The sequence below is a fragment of the Halichoeres trimaculatus genome, unplaced genomic scaffold, assembly GCF_033239565.1.
Source record: "Halichoeres trimaculatus isolate MK-OKI-2021-1 unplaced genomic scaffold, fHalTri1.1 fHalTri1_scaffold_24, whole genome shotgun sequence".
NCBI lineage: Eukaryota > Metazoa > Chordata > Actinopteri > Labriformes > Labridae > Halichoeres > Halichoeres trimaculatus.
This window is the reverse complement of record NW_027437202.1, coordinates 3,207,119-3,221,599: the sequence shown is the minus strand read 5'-3', so window position 1 is coordinate 3,221,599 and position 14,481 is coordinate 3,207,119. Positions and strand designations below refer to the sequence as shown.

At 45.0% G+C, this 14,481-nt stretch overlaps 1 protein-coding gene across 1 annotated transcript in view; it reads left to right on the top strand.

Moving 5' to 3' along the window:
* Nucleotides 1-668: 668 nt before the first annotated feature.
* The window catches only part of LOC141785905 (histone deacetylase 4-like), a 32,935-nt gene continuing 19,122 nt past the window's right edge, over nt 669-14,481 (top strand). The window contains exons 1-4 of the mRNA XM_074664508.1: nt 669-1,138; nt 9,376-9,689; nt 12,564-12,714; nt 13,334-13,457. Of these exons, the coding sequence (XP_074520609.1) occupies nt 1,024-1,138; nt 9,376-9,689; nt 12,564-12,714; nt 13,334-13,457 (704 nt within the window). The 5' untranslated portion in view covers nt 669-1,023. The remainder of the gene's footprint in view (nt 1,139-9,375; nt 9,690-12,563; nt 12,715-13,333; nt 13,458-14,481) is intronic.

Here is a 14,481-nt window from a genome sequence, read left to right as displayed (position 1 = left end):
AGTGAGATACTCGCCTGTTTTTGCCTCCCTTTTTTTTTTTTTTATGCCTCCGAAGGGATTTTACATGGCTTTTCATCTCCCATCCAAAGGAATAATTGCATGTTTGTGCGCCTCAGATCTCTTTTAAGCCTCGTGCTCGGTGCGTATATATGGATCAGGTGCTTATGACGGCTAAAAATACATACATGTGCACCGAGAATGAGTGAGTGGGATGCATGTCAATTCCATCCTCGGCTCTCCCCTCCCTTTTTTTGCGCCGTTTTCTTGTTTTTCTTTCCCCTCCTTACCTCTGTCTTCCCCCCTCTTTCTCCCCCGATGCATCCTCCTCCTCATCTTCCTCCACCTCCTCCTCCTCCATCTCTGTCGCTCTGCTTTTTATAGCCATGTCTTCCCAGGGCTCGGCAGCTACAAAAGCCTTTTCATGTTGCCACTATAATTAAAGCCTACACACTCTTTCTCACACACACACACACACACACACATGCACAGATGCAGGAAAATGCATGCACACATGAAAACACAGGTCTTTGTGTCTGTATGTGCGCTGCGTGTGCGTGCTCTGCATGTGCTGTTATACACAAAAGGGTGAGCTATTTTTACCTCTCCTCCCTCCTCCCTCTTCACCCCCCCCTCTTCATCCCTCTCTCTGCTGCTGCTGCTGCTGCTGCCAGCCACATTTGCTATGCTGAGCACAGGCAGAATCAGTCGAGCCCCAACATCCCTCCTCTCCCTCTCACTCTCCCTCGCACACACACACAGGAGCCGATGAAGGCTGCTCCGTCGCTCTCCGACACATTTCAGGCTTATTTTTAGAACCTCCCGCCGCTAAAACCTTCCCCGCTAATTCACACTCAGATTGTTTTTGTTATGGACCAGGCAGCGGCTCAGGACGCAGCAGCAGCAGCAGCAGCGGCGGTGGCTCGCAGCCTCGCGGATGACTTGAACCCTGCTGGCCCCTGCTCGCTCGGACTCTAGGCTCCGCCGCCTAACGATCGGCAGTTCGTGGAGGCTGTGTGGTGAAACATGTTGCGGACCATTTTTGAAGCAGAGTGTGCTCTTTCTCCCACAGAGGGGATCCTGGGGAAGGAGCAGCAGCTGGAGGTGCTGAAGACGTCGGCGCTCAACCACATCCCTACAGGTTGGACACACACACTCCTCCTTCTTCCTCTTTTTATGTTTGTTTACAGTGTGTGTGCATGACAAACTCAACCCTGCATGTACGTGATCCCACTATTAACCGCATCCTCTGCCGCTCTGCATGCAGAGGACTCCACTTTTTAAAGACATGTGCAGCCGGACTCTCACGCTACCTTCCACCCAGATGGCAAGTTTCAGGAGCGCACGCTCGCTTCTGAGTGTGTTGCATTCCTGCAGCTTCCTCACAGCTTCCTCACAGCTTCCTCACAGTGCCATTTTGTTGAATGGAGTTGCAGCTCTTGTTTGTAAGCTTATGTCAGGCGTTAGGAGACAAATGGCAGCCAGTAGATGAAGCTACAAAGGCAGTTTGAAGTTCCTGTGTGCAGATAGGTGGCAATCTGAAGCATGAGGGTAAGGAGTTGTAGAAAGGGGCACAGATGGGGATGAGGTAATGTGAAGGAGAAATAAGTCTGATGTAACATATGCATAATGCATCATCTAATTCCATAATGAGCCAGCACAATTTGGATTCCCTCTAAAATCAGCACCTGTGCATCTCTCCAGCTCCGCCAGCCTGTTGCTCTGAAAGAACAAACACATCCTCTTCTTTACCCCCGACCTCAACAACCCCCTCCTCTCATCCTGGGAGCTCCCTGCAGCTTCACATGCACGCTCATCTTGTTGTCTAGGGGTTATTTCGCGTGCGCCTCCGGCTTCCCTGATAAAATATTGAAATCCTCCGGAGTGACTTCATGAGATATTCTCGAAATCTGTTGTCTTGGATACGGAGCTGCCGGGGGCCCCCTTTCGCGCGTTTGTGACCCGGACTGTTTGGATCACAGGATGAAGGAAGCGCACCTGTCGGAAAGCATCAATGCTGCGCTGCTTTCTCTTCAACCTGGGATAGGGAGGAATGCAAAATGCATCAGCTGCAGCTTGACGCTCGTAAATGTTTTGTTTAATCTTTATATAATCGGATCTCTATGGATGCACTGCAAAAAATGAAATCTTATCAAGTGTTTTTGCCTGATTATTAGTAAAAAAATGTCTTTTTAGACTCCAGTTACAAGCAATTCAGACTAGGGCTGCAGCTATTGAATATTTTAGTATTCGAGTATTCTACTGAAAATCCCATTGATTAATCGAGTAATCGAGTAATCGAGTAATCGAGTAATCGAGTAATCGGATAAAATACATTTTTGTTTAGTTAAAGAGCAGTTATTTTTCAAAAGAATTTTTTTCTCTTTAAGAAATAGAATTTTCTGATACAGCATGTCAATAGGAGCACTTGCTTTGGTAGCTCCAAAATTTGTAAACACACTGACACATTTTTTCATCAAATGTTGCGGACCCAAATGGCACCCGTTTCGTAGAATGACCCATTAGTCTCCAAACTCCAGAAAAGAAGCTGGATTTGTTGCTAGTTGCTATTTTGTATAAGAGGTAGCTTGAGGGGTCTGAAAACTCTCTAAATATGGCCTCAGCTCTATTTGAAATACCACTCTCTGATCTTTTTAAAAATTAAACGATTCCTCGAGGCGGAGAAAATTACTCGAGTTTTGTAATCGAGTACCTCGAATCATTCAAGGAATCGTTTCAGCTCTAATTCAGACCTCATATTAGTCTTGAAATAACTTGAAACAAGACATTTTTCTGGACTGGTCAGGTGAATGTGGCTCATACCAAGTGTAATACGACATTTTTTACTTTAAATAAGACAAAAACACTTGTTAAGATGTCAGTGTTTTTGCAGTGTGCATCAACTGTTTTCTCCGTAGAGGCAGAAAGTGGCTGCTGCACCTGCAGGCTTCAGTTACTGCAACTTTAAAGACACAGTTTCATGATTTATCCAACCCAGGATCTCTTCAGATTGGCTGTTTCACCATCACATGTGTCAGAGGGTGTTTATGTAACACGCAGAGCTTTAATCCTCGAATGAATGAAGAGCTGTCAGAGTCAGACATCACCTGTTCGATCTGACTCTTGATTCCAGACTGGAACCAGTTCCCGGCGTGTCCCTGCACGTACCGCACCTCGACCTGCGCACGTCGAGCCCCACGTGTCGTGCCTCTGCCTCACGTTCACCTCGCCTCCTTCACCTCCTGTGACGTCGCAGACGCAGCGACAAGTCCCAGCTCGCTTGTGGCAAAACAAGACCTGCTGCACCTTGACACGTCCCCCCTTCCTCCCTCTCTCCTAGTCACACACTTGATGTTCCGTCTCGTCATTTGAAGAGGTCACAAGATGGCAATCTGTGCTGGAGACGCTTTATCTTCCTCAGGAGGCTGAACCCAAATCTGGAGCAGCAGCAGAGAGCTGGAGAGTAACCTCCAGCTGCAACAGATGCGCTACTTGTTGCCTCTCATCTTCACCCTGCTGCTAAATTCACTGTGAAACCCCTGCGCTGAATATCTCCTCTTCTTTGTCATGCTCTCGCACGGTTTAGAAAGAAAGATCACATTTCTCCCAGGCGCCTGTGCTCAGGCTCAGTATGACATCTATTAAGCCTAACGAGTGCGGAGCCCGGGCAGTGGGAGAAAAACCGAGTCTTAAATCTGAGACGCCAGAACCTCTCTCTCTGCATTGTCTGGTATAAATAGACCTGCAATAAGAGCCAGAGGAGTTGTAAACAGGTTGTGATTTGTTGTGAGGAGGTGGAAGGGAAGGATGCAGGATAAAGAGGCATGAAACCTGCAGAGAGGGAAGGTGAAAGGGAAGCAGATGAGGAGATTCCCTTTAAAGCGTCAAAATGTCAAAACTTAACTTAAAAATGCTCAAAGAGAGAGGAACAAAAAGCTTCAGATCATCCAGGGAGCTTCATTCCCTCTGACAAACTGGAAGTGAAGTCCTCTTGCGTAAGATTCCTAGAAGCTCCCTCCTGAGACGACACGACTCTCATTGTTTTGGTTTTCTCCAAGTGCCCTCATGGCGTCCCCTATCCAGGTACATCAGTAAACCGAGCATTTGACGTCACTTCTTGTATACAAAGATGAGCTGATATCTGAGTTTATCTTTGACAAGTGGAGGCCGGGTTTGTCTAATAGGTTGCACATCAATGCTTCACACACAAAGACGTCCTTTTTTTGTGTGTTTTGACCTCCCAGAGGAGCGTTCCTCTCTTGTTCCTTTCTCTCAACTAGTCTGAATGTGTAAAAACAATCCTGAAACGTCACCTTGAACAGCAGAAGAGCAGATATAGAAGCTGTTTTACAATGACGGAAAATGACCAGCGATAAATTTTCTGATGTTTCAGGGAGAAAATGTGTCAGTTTCTCAGGTTTTTCTTTTTCTTTTTTTTTTTTAACCATTTATTTTCATTGTCATTTTAATTTTCAGAAAAGGATAAAATAATAATAAGTAAATAAATAAGGAAATAAATAAGTAAAAAAAAACAAAAATAAATAAATAAAATAAAATAAAATAAAATAAATAAAAAATAAAGGTTTTTCAACAACAGAGTTTGAAATTTGTAACATTTGAGAGCTGCGGTGCCTGAGATATCTATCGCTACACTGTCAAAGTCTTTGGAAAAAACTGAGAAAAGGATGTAGGGATAAGGATCTCAGTGGAAGTTTGGAAAGAAATTTGCAGTTTTGTTTCTCAACAAACTTGTTAAACTAGAAAAATATTGTTAGATACTTTGAGCAAAGGTTTTCTTTGCTCAGCGGTCAGACTCTTCCATCATCAATGAAGATCTTGGTGCCATAATCAAAGCTAGTTGGAGAATGTGACCTTTTTTTTGGTGGCGACTTTTGCCTTTAAACAAAGTAAAACATAAACATTTTCCTGGACTGGTCAATTGACTGTGGCTCATATCAAGTGTAAACAGACAGTTTTTTACTTTAACTAAGATAAAAACACTTGTTAAGATTTCAGTTTTTTGCAGTGTGGCCAGGCAATGTATTTGAAAAGCAACAAAAATATAAGAAATGTCTAATTCTGTTCCAACAAAAAAAAAAAAATTCTAAAAAAAGAGAAAAAGCGACACCCAAATCCTCAATTTGAGCTTAATCCCTCAGATTTTAAAAATCCTGGGAGCCTCCCTGCAGGGAAAAGTCCTCACTCAGACTTCTCCTGAAACCATTTTGCAGTTTTTATTTGTTTGGGAAATGCAGGCAAATTCCAGGCCAGGAATGTGAGCACACGGTATTAAAACCACACTGAATATAAAGAGGGAGGGAGGGAGGGGGAGAAAGGAGGTGGTTATTACAGGGAGGGGGGGATTGCATGTGAGTGGGAGGCAGAGACATTCGATGCGCTACAACCGCGTGGAGGGTTTTCCTCGGCCTTTAGAAGCAAGGAAAGCAGGTCGAAAGGGGGAGTGAGAGCGTGCTGTGGGTGTGTGTGTGTGTGTGTGTGAGTGTGTGTGTGACGTCGGTTCCTGGAAAAGCAGAGAGGGCTGCAGAATAAACAGCCTGCATGCCTGCGACTGCCCTGTGATGTCACCGCTGGGTGAGCAAGAGAGACCAGGGGAGGAGAGATAGAGACACGCCCATCAGGTTAAACAGGAGCGAGGATGAGGAGGAGAAGTCAGAGGAAGGAGAGAGGAGGGAGCGATTCCATGAAGTGAAGGAGGAAGAGGAGGAGAGGGTGCAGAGATAAGTACGGAGAGAGGAGTTTGAGGAAGAGGAGGAGGAGGAGGAGAGCACTGATGGGTACGTCTTTCTGCAGCTCCCTCTTTTGGTAATTAGCGTTGTTGTGATGGAGATGCCGTTTATTTGGCGAGCACTATCAATACAGCTATCCTGGAGTCGGCTGCCTTTGAGGAACATTATGTACGAGGAAAGTGTGTGTGCAGTGTGTGTGTGAGTGATGGGGACACTAGTGCAGCTCCTGCTCATAATTCTGTCTCAGTTTGCTTTTGTTGTGGCTGGAAGAGCATGGAAACAGGAGGAGAAGAGAAATCAGGCCGTCTGTTTACCTTCGATGTCACCTTTAAGACTTAATCCGGTGTCCCTGCTCCTCTCAGCCCACGGCTCCCTTAAGATGTTGAGTCAGGATCTGAATCTGCAAAGTGACTCACACACATCCAGGTGACATAACTGCCAGGAGCTTCTCTTTTTTTTTTTTTTTTTTATTAAGAGAGAAACAGAGAGGGACCCAAATGTCACTGTGCTGAAGACACTTCCAACATTATTCTTGTTTGGAAGCTTTCTCCACGGGATGATTCACGGCTGTAGGAGTTAGTCTGCCTCATGTCTGGTTTCATCGGCTGCCAAACTGGAGATGTTGTTGCTTCTTAAAGCTCCTGTGAGGAGGTTTTAGCTGGTTATAAAACAGCCTGAAATTAACAAGGATGCCTTTTTATGACTTACAATGGCGAACAAATCTGTAAACAAGAAGCATTTCCTGCTTTGAAAATTAATTCCTGTACCCACTGTGAGGAGGACGGTGTCTTTTTTTTTACTTTTCGGAGCAGATATTCACAGTGAGTGGTGCATTTTGCTTCAAAAAGACAGCTGGTGTCAGAAAACTTTCAAATAGACAAAAAAATTCAACAAAAAAGGTTGTTTAAAGCTGCCATGAGGAGTTTTTCTTCATGGTGAATTTGACAATTTTTACTTTTTTTTGATGATTCTGTTCCATAAATATCAGATTGGCCCAAATATCATCATCTCATAATAAGGGTCTAACCATTGACACATGCTGATTGTTGTCTAGGGTCGCTACACGCCTGCAACAGCAGAGAGCGCCAACTTTTGGTAAATCACAGCAGTGACAGGAGTTATAGACAGGAGATGAGAAAAGGAGCGACGCAGTGATTGTCCAGAGCAAAGTAGACCAAAAGTGAAGCGAGTTGAAAGACAATGATGCTAATGTTGAGATTATTATGGTCAATACAGCAGACGTTAAACAACTTTCGGGCAGACAAAAATATGAAGTTAGAGAGTGTAATGTTTGAAGATTGTGCGTCCAAAAAAAACGTCTGAAAAATGTGATCTGTGAAAAAAAAGCTTACTGTGTTTTTCTAAGAGACTGACAGGAGAGTGTGAGAGTTAATCGAGAAATGTAACCATTAGCATGTCCATTAACGAAAATTGGTTTCTTTAAACAAAGTAAATTTTGGTTATCAGAGTCTTGTTCAGAAGATTGGTTGCAAAAAGAGGGGTGTCTTCTTATAATCTGGCCCCCCTCCCACTAAGCAGTCCATTTTGAACTGGTACAGTTTGGTTCTCCCTGATCCTGTTTGCGTTTCCACAGCAGTGCGTTAGCTGGATACCGATAACTGCGTCAGTTACATCCGTGTTCCCCAACTTTTTTTGCGCCACGGACCGGTTAATTGTCAGACAATATTTTCACAGACTCTCCTTCTTGTCTCCTCATTGGCTCTTTTACATTGCTTAAAGAAACTTTCCAAAAGTTGTTTTTTTTTTGTACATTTTGCTAGCTTGGGGATTTGGTTTCAAGAATGAGTCATAGACAGGTATGACGGAGAATATATGGTCATTTTTCAAATCATACTGAAATGACGTAAGTTGAGTATTCTTTATGTACCAATTGACTCACGGACCGGTACTGGTCCACGGACCGGGGGTTGGGGACCACTGAGTCACATCATCCAACGAAAATACAAAACTCGGTAAACAAAGAGAATCAATAGTCTGCAGTGTTGTAGCTCGATCTTCTGGGATCGGATTGGTTGGCACCATAACGGAAAGGTACCAAAAAGTGGGACGGGTTGTCTCGATTATTTGGGGATCTGTCCTGGGGTTGGTCAGTGGAAACGCCACCATGCCAAGACAAACCAAGCTACATATTCAAGTCAATACAGCTGTTAGATTTTGCTTTTGTACCAAAAAACAAAAAAAAAACATCAATCATATTTTTATCATACTGAGGAGCTTTAAAAAAAAACTACTTACAGGAGCTTTAATTTCTCCTTAGTTATATCAGAAGTCAGTCACACACACAGGATAATGAAGAGGTTATTTAAAGTGATAAAAAAGAGTATGTCATTTGGCTCTGACTCATATGTTATTGTCAGGCGTCCCTGAGGACCTGATGCATGTTGTTGCTCAGTTCTCCAACAGCGCTGATGACTCAAGCCACCGCGGTGTTAGCTCCACCTGACTGATAAACACAAAGGAGGAAATGAGAGGATTGAGTGTATATTCACATCTGTCTTCTCGTTAAATACTGTTAAGAAGTTGTCGCAGAACCCCTAAGTGGCGAGTCTGGAGCGTTTATCCACACTTAGATCGAGTTAGGAGTGTGACATCCAAAAATAATCACGACAAATCTCTCCAGGTTTGACGTGAAATCGCTGCAGCTCTGGAGATTTCCCTCCTCTAAGTGTTTTTGTGCTCTGTATAAGCTGCACCAGTGATGCTGTGTTTGCCTCTCTATTAGCACAAAGTTCCAGGCGAGTATCTCTGGCTGTCGCCGCGCTCTCTGCAAACACGTAGGTAAATAATCAACCAATCGGCTCCTATTTATTCGGATTTACTGCGGAGGAAGTAAATTGGGAGGCTTCCTGTGTGTGCGGTGATTTGTAGGCGGCTCAATGAAAGCTTTGTCAGGTGTGTGGTAGAAAAAAAAAGCATGAGCGTCACATGTTTTGTGCCACTGGTTCCCAGGAGAGGATGCTGTCACTAAAAGGTCAGAGGTCAGGGTTGGAGAAGGGTCTTTCTGATGTCATGATGTGGAAATAAAAGCCTGCTGCACAAAGATTGAGTGCTGTTGACAGATATTGAATGTTTGGACCTTTAGCGAGCCTCCTCAAATAACAATCAATGCCTCAAACACTGGATCCTTTCAGGTGGTTTGTTATCTCCTCCGAGCTTGTTACGAAGTCAAATCTCTCTGATACTGACGCAGATGCCAGGCGCCGTTCGGTGCCAGCGTTTATTCTGCATCCTCGAGCAGGTAGACGCATTAACGAACATTTTGCGGAGCTTTGAAGTAATCCCTTTCAGCTGTTTCTCCCCGACAAGCAGCTCCAGCAGTGCACGGCTTTGAGGAACGCTGTGACGCACCGGAGCGTCTTAGTCATTCAGAACTTCTGCAGTGTTTTGGTTTTGTTGCCTCTTTATAATCATCCAAAATTCCAGCAGCCTTCGCTTTGACAGTTTGTCTGTTGTGATCCTGGCTCTGTAATTTATTCAGGATGAAAGAAAAGTTTGTTGAATCACTTTTTTGTTTCCTAGACCACTACCCTTCTTCCTTTCCTCTTCTCCTTTCTTTATTCCTCCTTTGATGGTTGAGCCACATTCCAACACTCTTTTCTGTCTCTTCCAGTGGACATCAACTCAGCGCTGCCCCTGCGTCTCCCTCCAGCCGCCATCCCCATGGACCTGCGCGTGGACCACCACCAGCAGCAGCAGCAGGTGTCATCGCTCTCCCCGCCCGGCCAGCAGCAGTCGTCCAGCCCTGGTGGCGGCGGCGGCGGTGGTGTCGTGGCGTCCTCAATGCGCGAGCAGCAGCTGCAGCAGGAGCTGCTGACCCTGAAGCAGAAGCAGCAGATCCAGCGGCAGATCCTCATCGCTGAGTTTCAGAGACAGCACGAGCAGCTGTCGCGCCAACACGAGGCCCAGCTCCAGGAACACATCCAGGTACGAATTCGTGTTTTCAGCTGAGACGTCAAACCTGACTCAGAGCCAGATACCATATGTTGTTTAGAAAAAGGAGCAAAGTTGCACCATCACTCATCAAAGTCGCAGTGATGCAAACAAACAAGTTTCAAGTTTCCCGAAGTTCAGATCCAAGAGGCAGCAATCCAAAATGGAAGCGACACCCCGGTCTCACGAACCTGTTTGATGAAAGTTTGGAGAAAGAACGCGGAGGCAGCTCTTCATTTAGTCTGCCACAGTTCTTCATTAACAGACTGCAGCAGCTCTGTGGGCTCTAAAGCACTCTGCTGCGAGTAAAGAGGGAGCGCAGAACAAAGAGCCACTCTGGATTCATTTGCTTCAACTTTAGGGACGGATAACAGCGATGGGAGGATGTGCTCGGATCCAGACAGACTGATGTGCTGCTGCTGCTGCTGCTGTGTTACATAACCCAACCCTGGCACTCAAGTCCTGGTCCAGCCTCTCCTTCAGTATCAAGGTCGAATAACACAAATATAAGACAAACACAGAGGTAATTTAAATCAGAGTGGAAGTCTGAGGTGGAATTACACATTTATATCAAAGTGACCTGGATATACAGCAGGAATCTAGATCAGCACGCCCACATGCTGAAGCTGTAATACACCAGGGCCCTCGAACGCACCGCAAAGCTGCTGAAATGTCATATGAAAATATTCCAGGTTGTTCGTTTTTATCCAGTGTTCACATGAATTCTCTATGTGCAGCTGTACCATACAGAATCGAAAGACTTATTTTTCTTCTTCATCTTCTTCTTCTAGTTCCTCTTCCATTTCTTCTTCTTCTTCTTCTTCTTCTTTTCCCTCTTCTCCTCTTTCTTCTTCTTCTTCCTCTTGTCTCCTTCTTGTTGTTGTTTGACTTCCTCTTCTCCTTCTTTTCCTTCTTCTTCTCCTTCTTCTTCTTCTTCTCCTACCTCTTCTTCTGCATCATCATCTTCTTCCTCTGCTTCTGGCTTCATTATCTTCTTCCTCTTCATCTTCCTCTGTTCCTTGCTTCTTCATCATCTTGTTCCTCTTTTTATTCATCATCATCATCATCATCATCATCTCCCTCCTTTTCTTCTTCTTCTTCTTTTCCTACCTCTTCTTCTTCCTCTTCTTCTTCTTCTTCTCCTTCTTCTTTTTCTTCATCTTCTTCTTCATCTTTTACTTCATCATCTTCCTCTGCTCCTTCTTCTACATCTTTTCTACTTCCTCTTCTCCTTCTTCTTCTTCCTCCTCTGCTCCTTGCTTCTTCTTCTTCTCCTTCTTCTCCTTTTACTTTTTCGTCATCTTCTTCTTCTTTTTCTTCTTTACTTTTCACTATAGCAGTGGCGTACGCAGACTTTTTGAAGGGCAGGAGTAAAAAAAAGGGCACAAGGCAATTTTTTCTCGCGCATTATCGAGGGCACTTTAGCGCATGTTTTTTGCCACTGAAAACACATTTTAACTCCGAAGCACTAGGAATGGGTACCTCTCATATTTGAAACAATATGGTACTGATACCCGGTACCTGGCAATTGGTATCAGTTCTTAACAGTGCCAATTTTGGGTACTTTGCATGTGTCAATGTGGTCATAAATATAAATTCTTTTAATCATAAAATCTCAGAGTTTTTCAGTTTAACATATTTATTCTTCAGTATATAACCTTGCAATGCTGTGTTCATGTCCCGCATGGAAAATCGCCTACTCTTCCACCCTCTCACAGTCACAAGGATGCCTTTAGGTACCTTAACATGGTACCTTTTGGTTTTATGTGATTCTGTACTTTAGCGCATGCTTTCGCTCTGTAGTTTTCTTGCTTCTTCCAAAATTCTGATCCCTTTTGTTTCTTTCCTCCATCCTCACACACTCCACTGAACAAACGTGCTGACGCTCTGTGTCTCCCCTCTGATTGGCTGATTCTTGAAGTCACATGAGGACTCACGCTGTCTGTCTGGCATGTGGGGGGGCTGCAGGACCACTCAGGTGGAAACCTGTGACGCACAGACTGAGCAGGGAGGCCCGTCCTCAATCAGCCTCATTCACAGCTTCTGTACACACACACACACACTCACACACTCACACACACACACTCAGGCTAACAAGCATTAAAACCTACGCATCCTCTCAAATGTCAGCAAACACACTCCCACATCCTTGCAGCACACACACAACCCACCACACACTCCTCAAACCCTTCACAGCTTGGGTCAGGAGCATGAAGAGAAAAGGAAACTCAGTGTGAAGAGCTTCATCTTCCTCTCACCTTCAGCATCTCACAGTTGACACAACATCTGTCTCAGAAACATCCACCACAGGACTCCAGATTTGGAGTCTTACGTCGAACAAGTGCAGCTTTGAAGTTTCAGGCCTTTATTTTGAAGCTTTTATCCGTGCTGACTCACTCAGTTTCTGGGGCTCGTTCAAGGACACTCCAGCGTTTGCTGAGCGGTGTTTGTGAGAACATCCTGCCTCTGACGGGGAGTTTCTTTTTGACTCTTTTTTGAACAGAACAAACCGTCTAGTTCGCTCTTTCAACATAAAAGCCTGAGTAGGACTCGTTTTGACATCTGAGGCATTAAACAGATGCTCTTCTCCCTCATATGTGGAGCAATGAGGAAGCAGCAGATTGCGTTATGTATCTTTATGAAGCCTCAGCTGCAGCCAAAATGTTTATGTTTGTTTAACGGCTTAAGCTTGTGGCCTGAGGATTTAAAGGGATTGAAAAGGTTTTATTTTATTGCTTCAAACAGCTGTCTTTATTAATGATTTCAGATGGTGAGATAATTACATCAGATGGCGAATAAAGCAAAGGAAGCAAACTTTTTCAGAATATGACTTTAAACGTTCTGCATTTCTGTGGTTTCCTCCTGCAGCAGCAACAGGAGCTCCTGGCGCTGAAGCACCAGCAGGAGCTGCTGGAGCACCAGAGGAAGATGGAGAACCACCGTCTGGAGCAGGAGCTGGAGAAGCAGCAGAGGGAGCAGAAACTCCTGCTGCTGAAGAACAAGGAGCGAGGACAGGAGAGTAAGTTTGGGATGAAGGAGCGAAAACTGTGCGAACAACTTTTCAAGAGCTTTTTATTCAAAACACTCCGAGGTTAAAGAAGCCAGTGAGATCAGTGTGTGTTTCTGTGGATTCAAAGGTCACTGTGTGTGTGTGTGTTTCCATTTTACTCGGAGAACCGGTGTATTCACGGCGGTAAACGAGCTGTATTAGCCGGTGGCCTTGGCGCAGGAGGAGGGGAGAGGCGAGCTGAGCTATTACCGCTGCCTGCTGGATGTCTCTCAACAGTTCATTGAAAGCCAGTGGACAGGAGTCCTTGAGAGCAGTTTACACACTGTATGGAAAGTGGTTACAGAGCAGGGCTGCATCCGTGCCAGTCAAGTGTGTGTGTGTGTGTGTGTTTGAAAGGGGAAGATTAGGGCTGCTCTGCGCTGTTTGCTCTCACGTGTACCTGCGTAAGTGTGGTTTGTGGTGAATTTCCTGCAGTCTCCTTCAAAGTCCTAACGTGAACATAACTCAGCACATTAAGCTTCTTACTTATCTCCTGGGTCAGGAATTACACACTCCCACACTGTCTTCTGCTCTCTGCTCTCTTTGGAGGATGCTTCCTCTTAATTTCCTCTCCGTCTTCCTTCCTCAGGTGCTGTGGCGAGCACCGAGGTGAAGATGCGGCTGCAGGAGTTCGTCCTGAACAAGAAGAAAGCGCTCGCTCAACGCAGCCTCAACCAGGGAGGCCTCCCAAACGACGCTCCGTACTGGTACCGGTGAGGAACAGCAGCTTCTTAAACAATAAGAAAAAAAAGATTGAAGTGTAACTTTGCACTCGCTTGCAGTTCTTTGCATCATAAAGAAAAAACACTTAAAATCCAGTCTTATGTAATGATTGTAAGCCAGGGAGGAAGCTCTCATAAGTTAGGACTGTAATTCTCTCCCTCCCTCTGACAGCAGATGAATAATGTATCAGTTTGTGTCTCAATCTGTCACCAAGCTTCCTCTCCTCGTCACCTGCCACGCTGTATGAGCCTGACTGAGCGATGGATGCAGCAGGGTTATAAAACAAAGACAGGCACACACACACACTCACACACACATGCATGTGAGGGCAGGATATTGGAACCTGATGATAGGGCTCTCACACCTCAGGCTGGGCTGTGAATGTTTATTGTAGCATCTCCTGAGCTCTTTCTGCAGGTGTGCACGGCTGGCCGTCATATGTAACAGTGAACACTATGCACGACAAAAGGAAGAAATAATGCAAACATGCAAATAAAAATGCCCGCCTAATAACAAATTGTAGAATTTGAAACTCCTGTTTGCAGGGACTTTCTCAGGGAGTCCTGCATTACCGTAACGTGCATCTGTAAAGTCCCTACATCGCTTCGCTTTGTCCACATTTCATGTCACAGCCTTGGAAATCTTTGCAAATTTATAAAAACAAATAAAAACGAAGTCAAAGGAACTGTCTGGAGACCTCCAAGACAGGACTGTCTTCAGGTACGACTCTAGGGAAAGGTCCAGAAACATCTCTGCTGCTTTGAAGGTCCCAATGAGCCCAGTGGACTCAGAACCACCAGGACTCTTCCTAGAGCTGGACCCCCGTCTAAACTGAGCGATCTGGGGAAAAAAGTCTTAGGCTGTGTCCACACGTAAATAGGGATGGGTACCTTTCATTTTTGAAACGATACGGTACAGATGCCTGGTACCTTGCATTCCGTGCTGGTACTCAACGGTACCAATTTTTGGTACTTTTTGTGTTTACAGTCACAAAGATGCACTTAGGTACCTGAA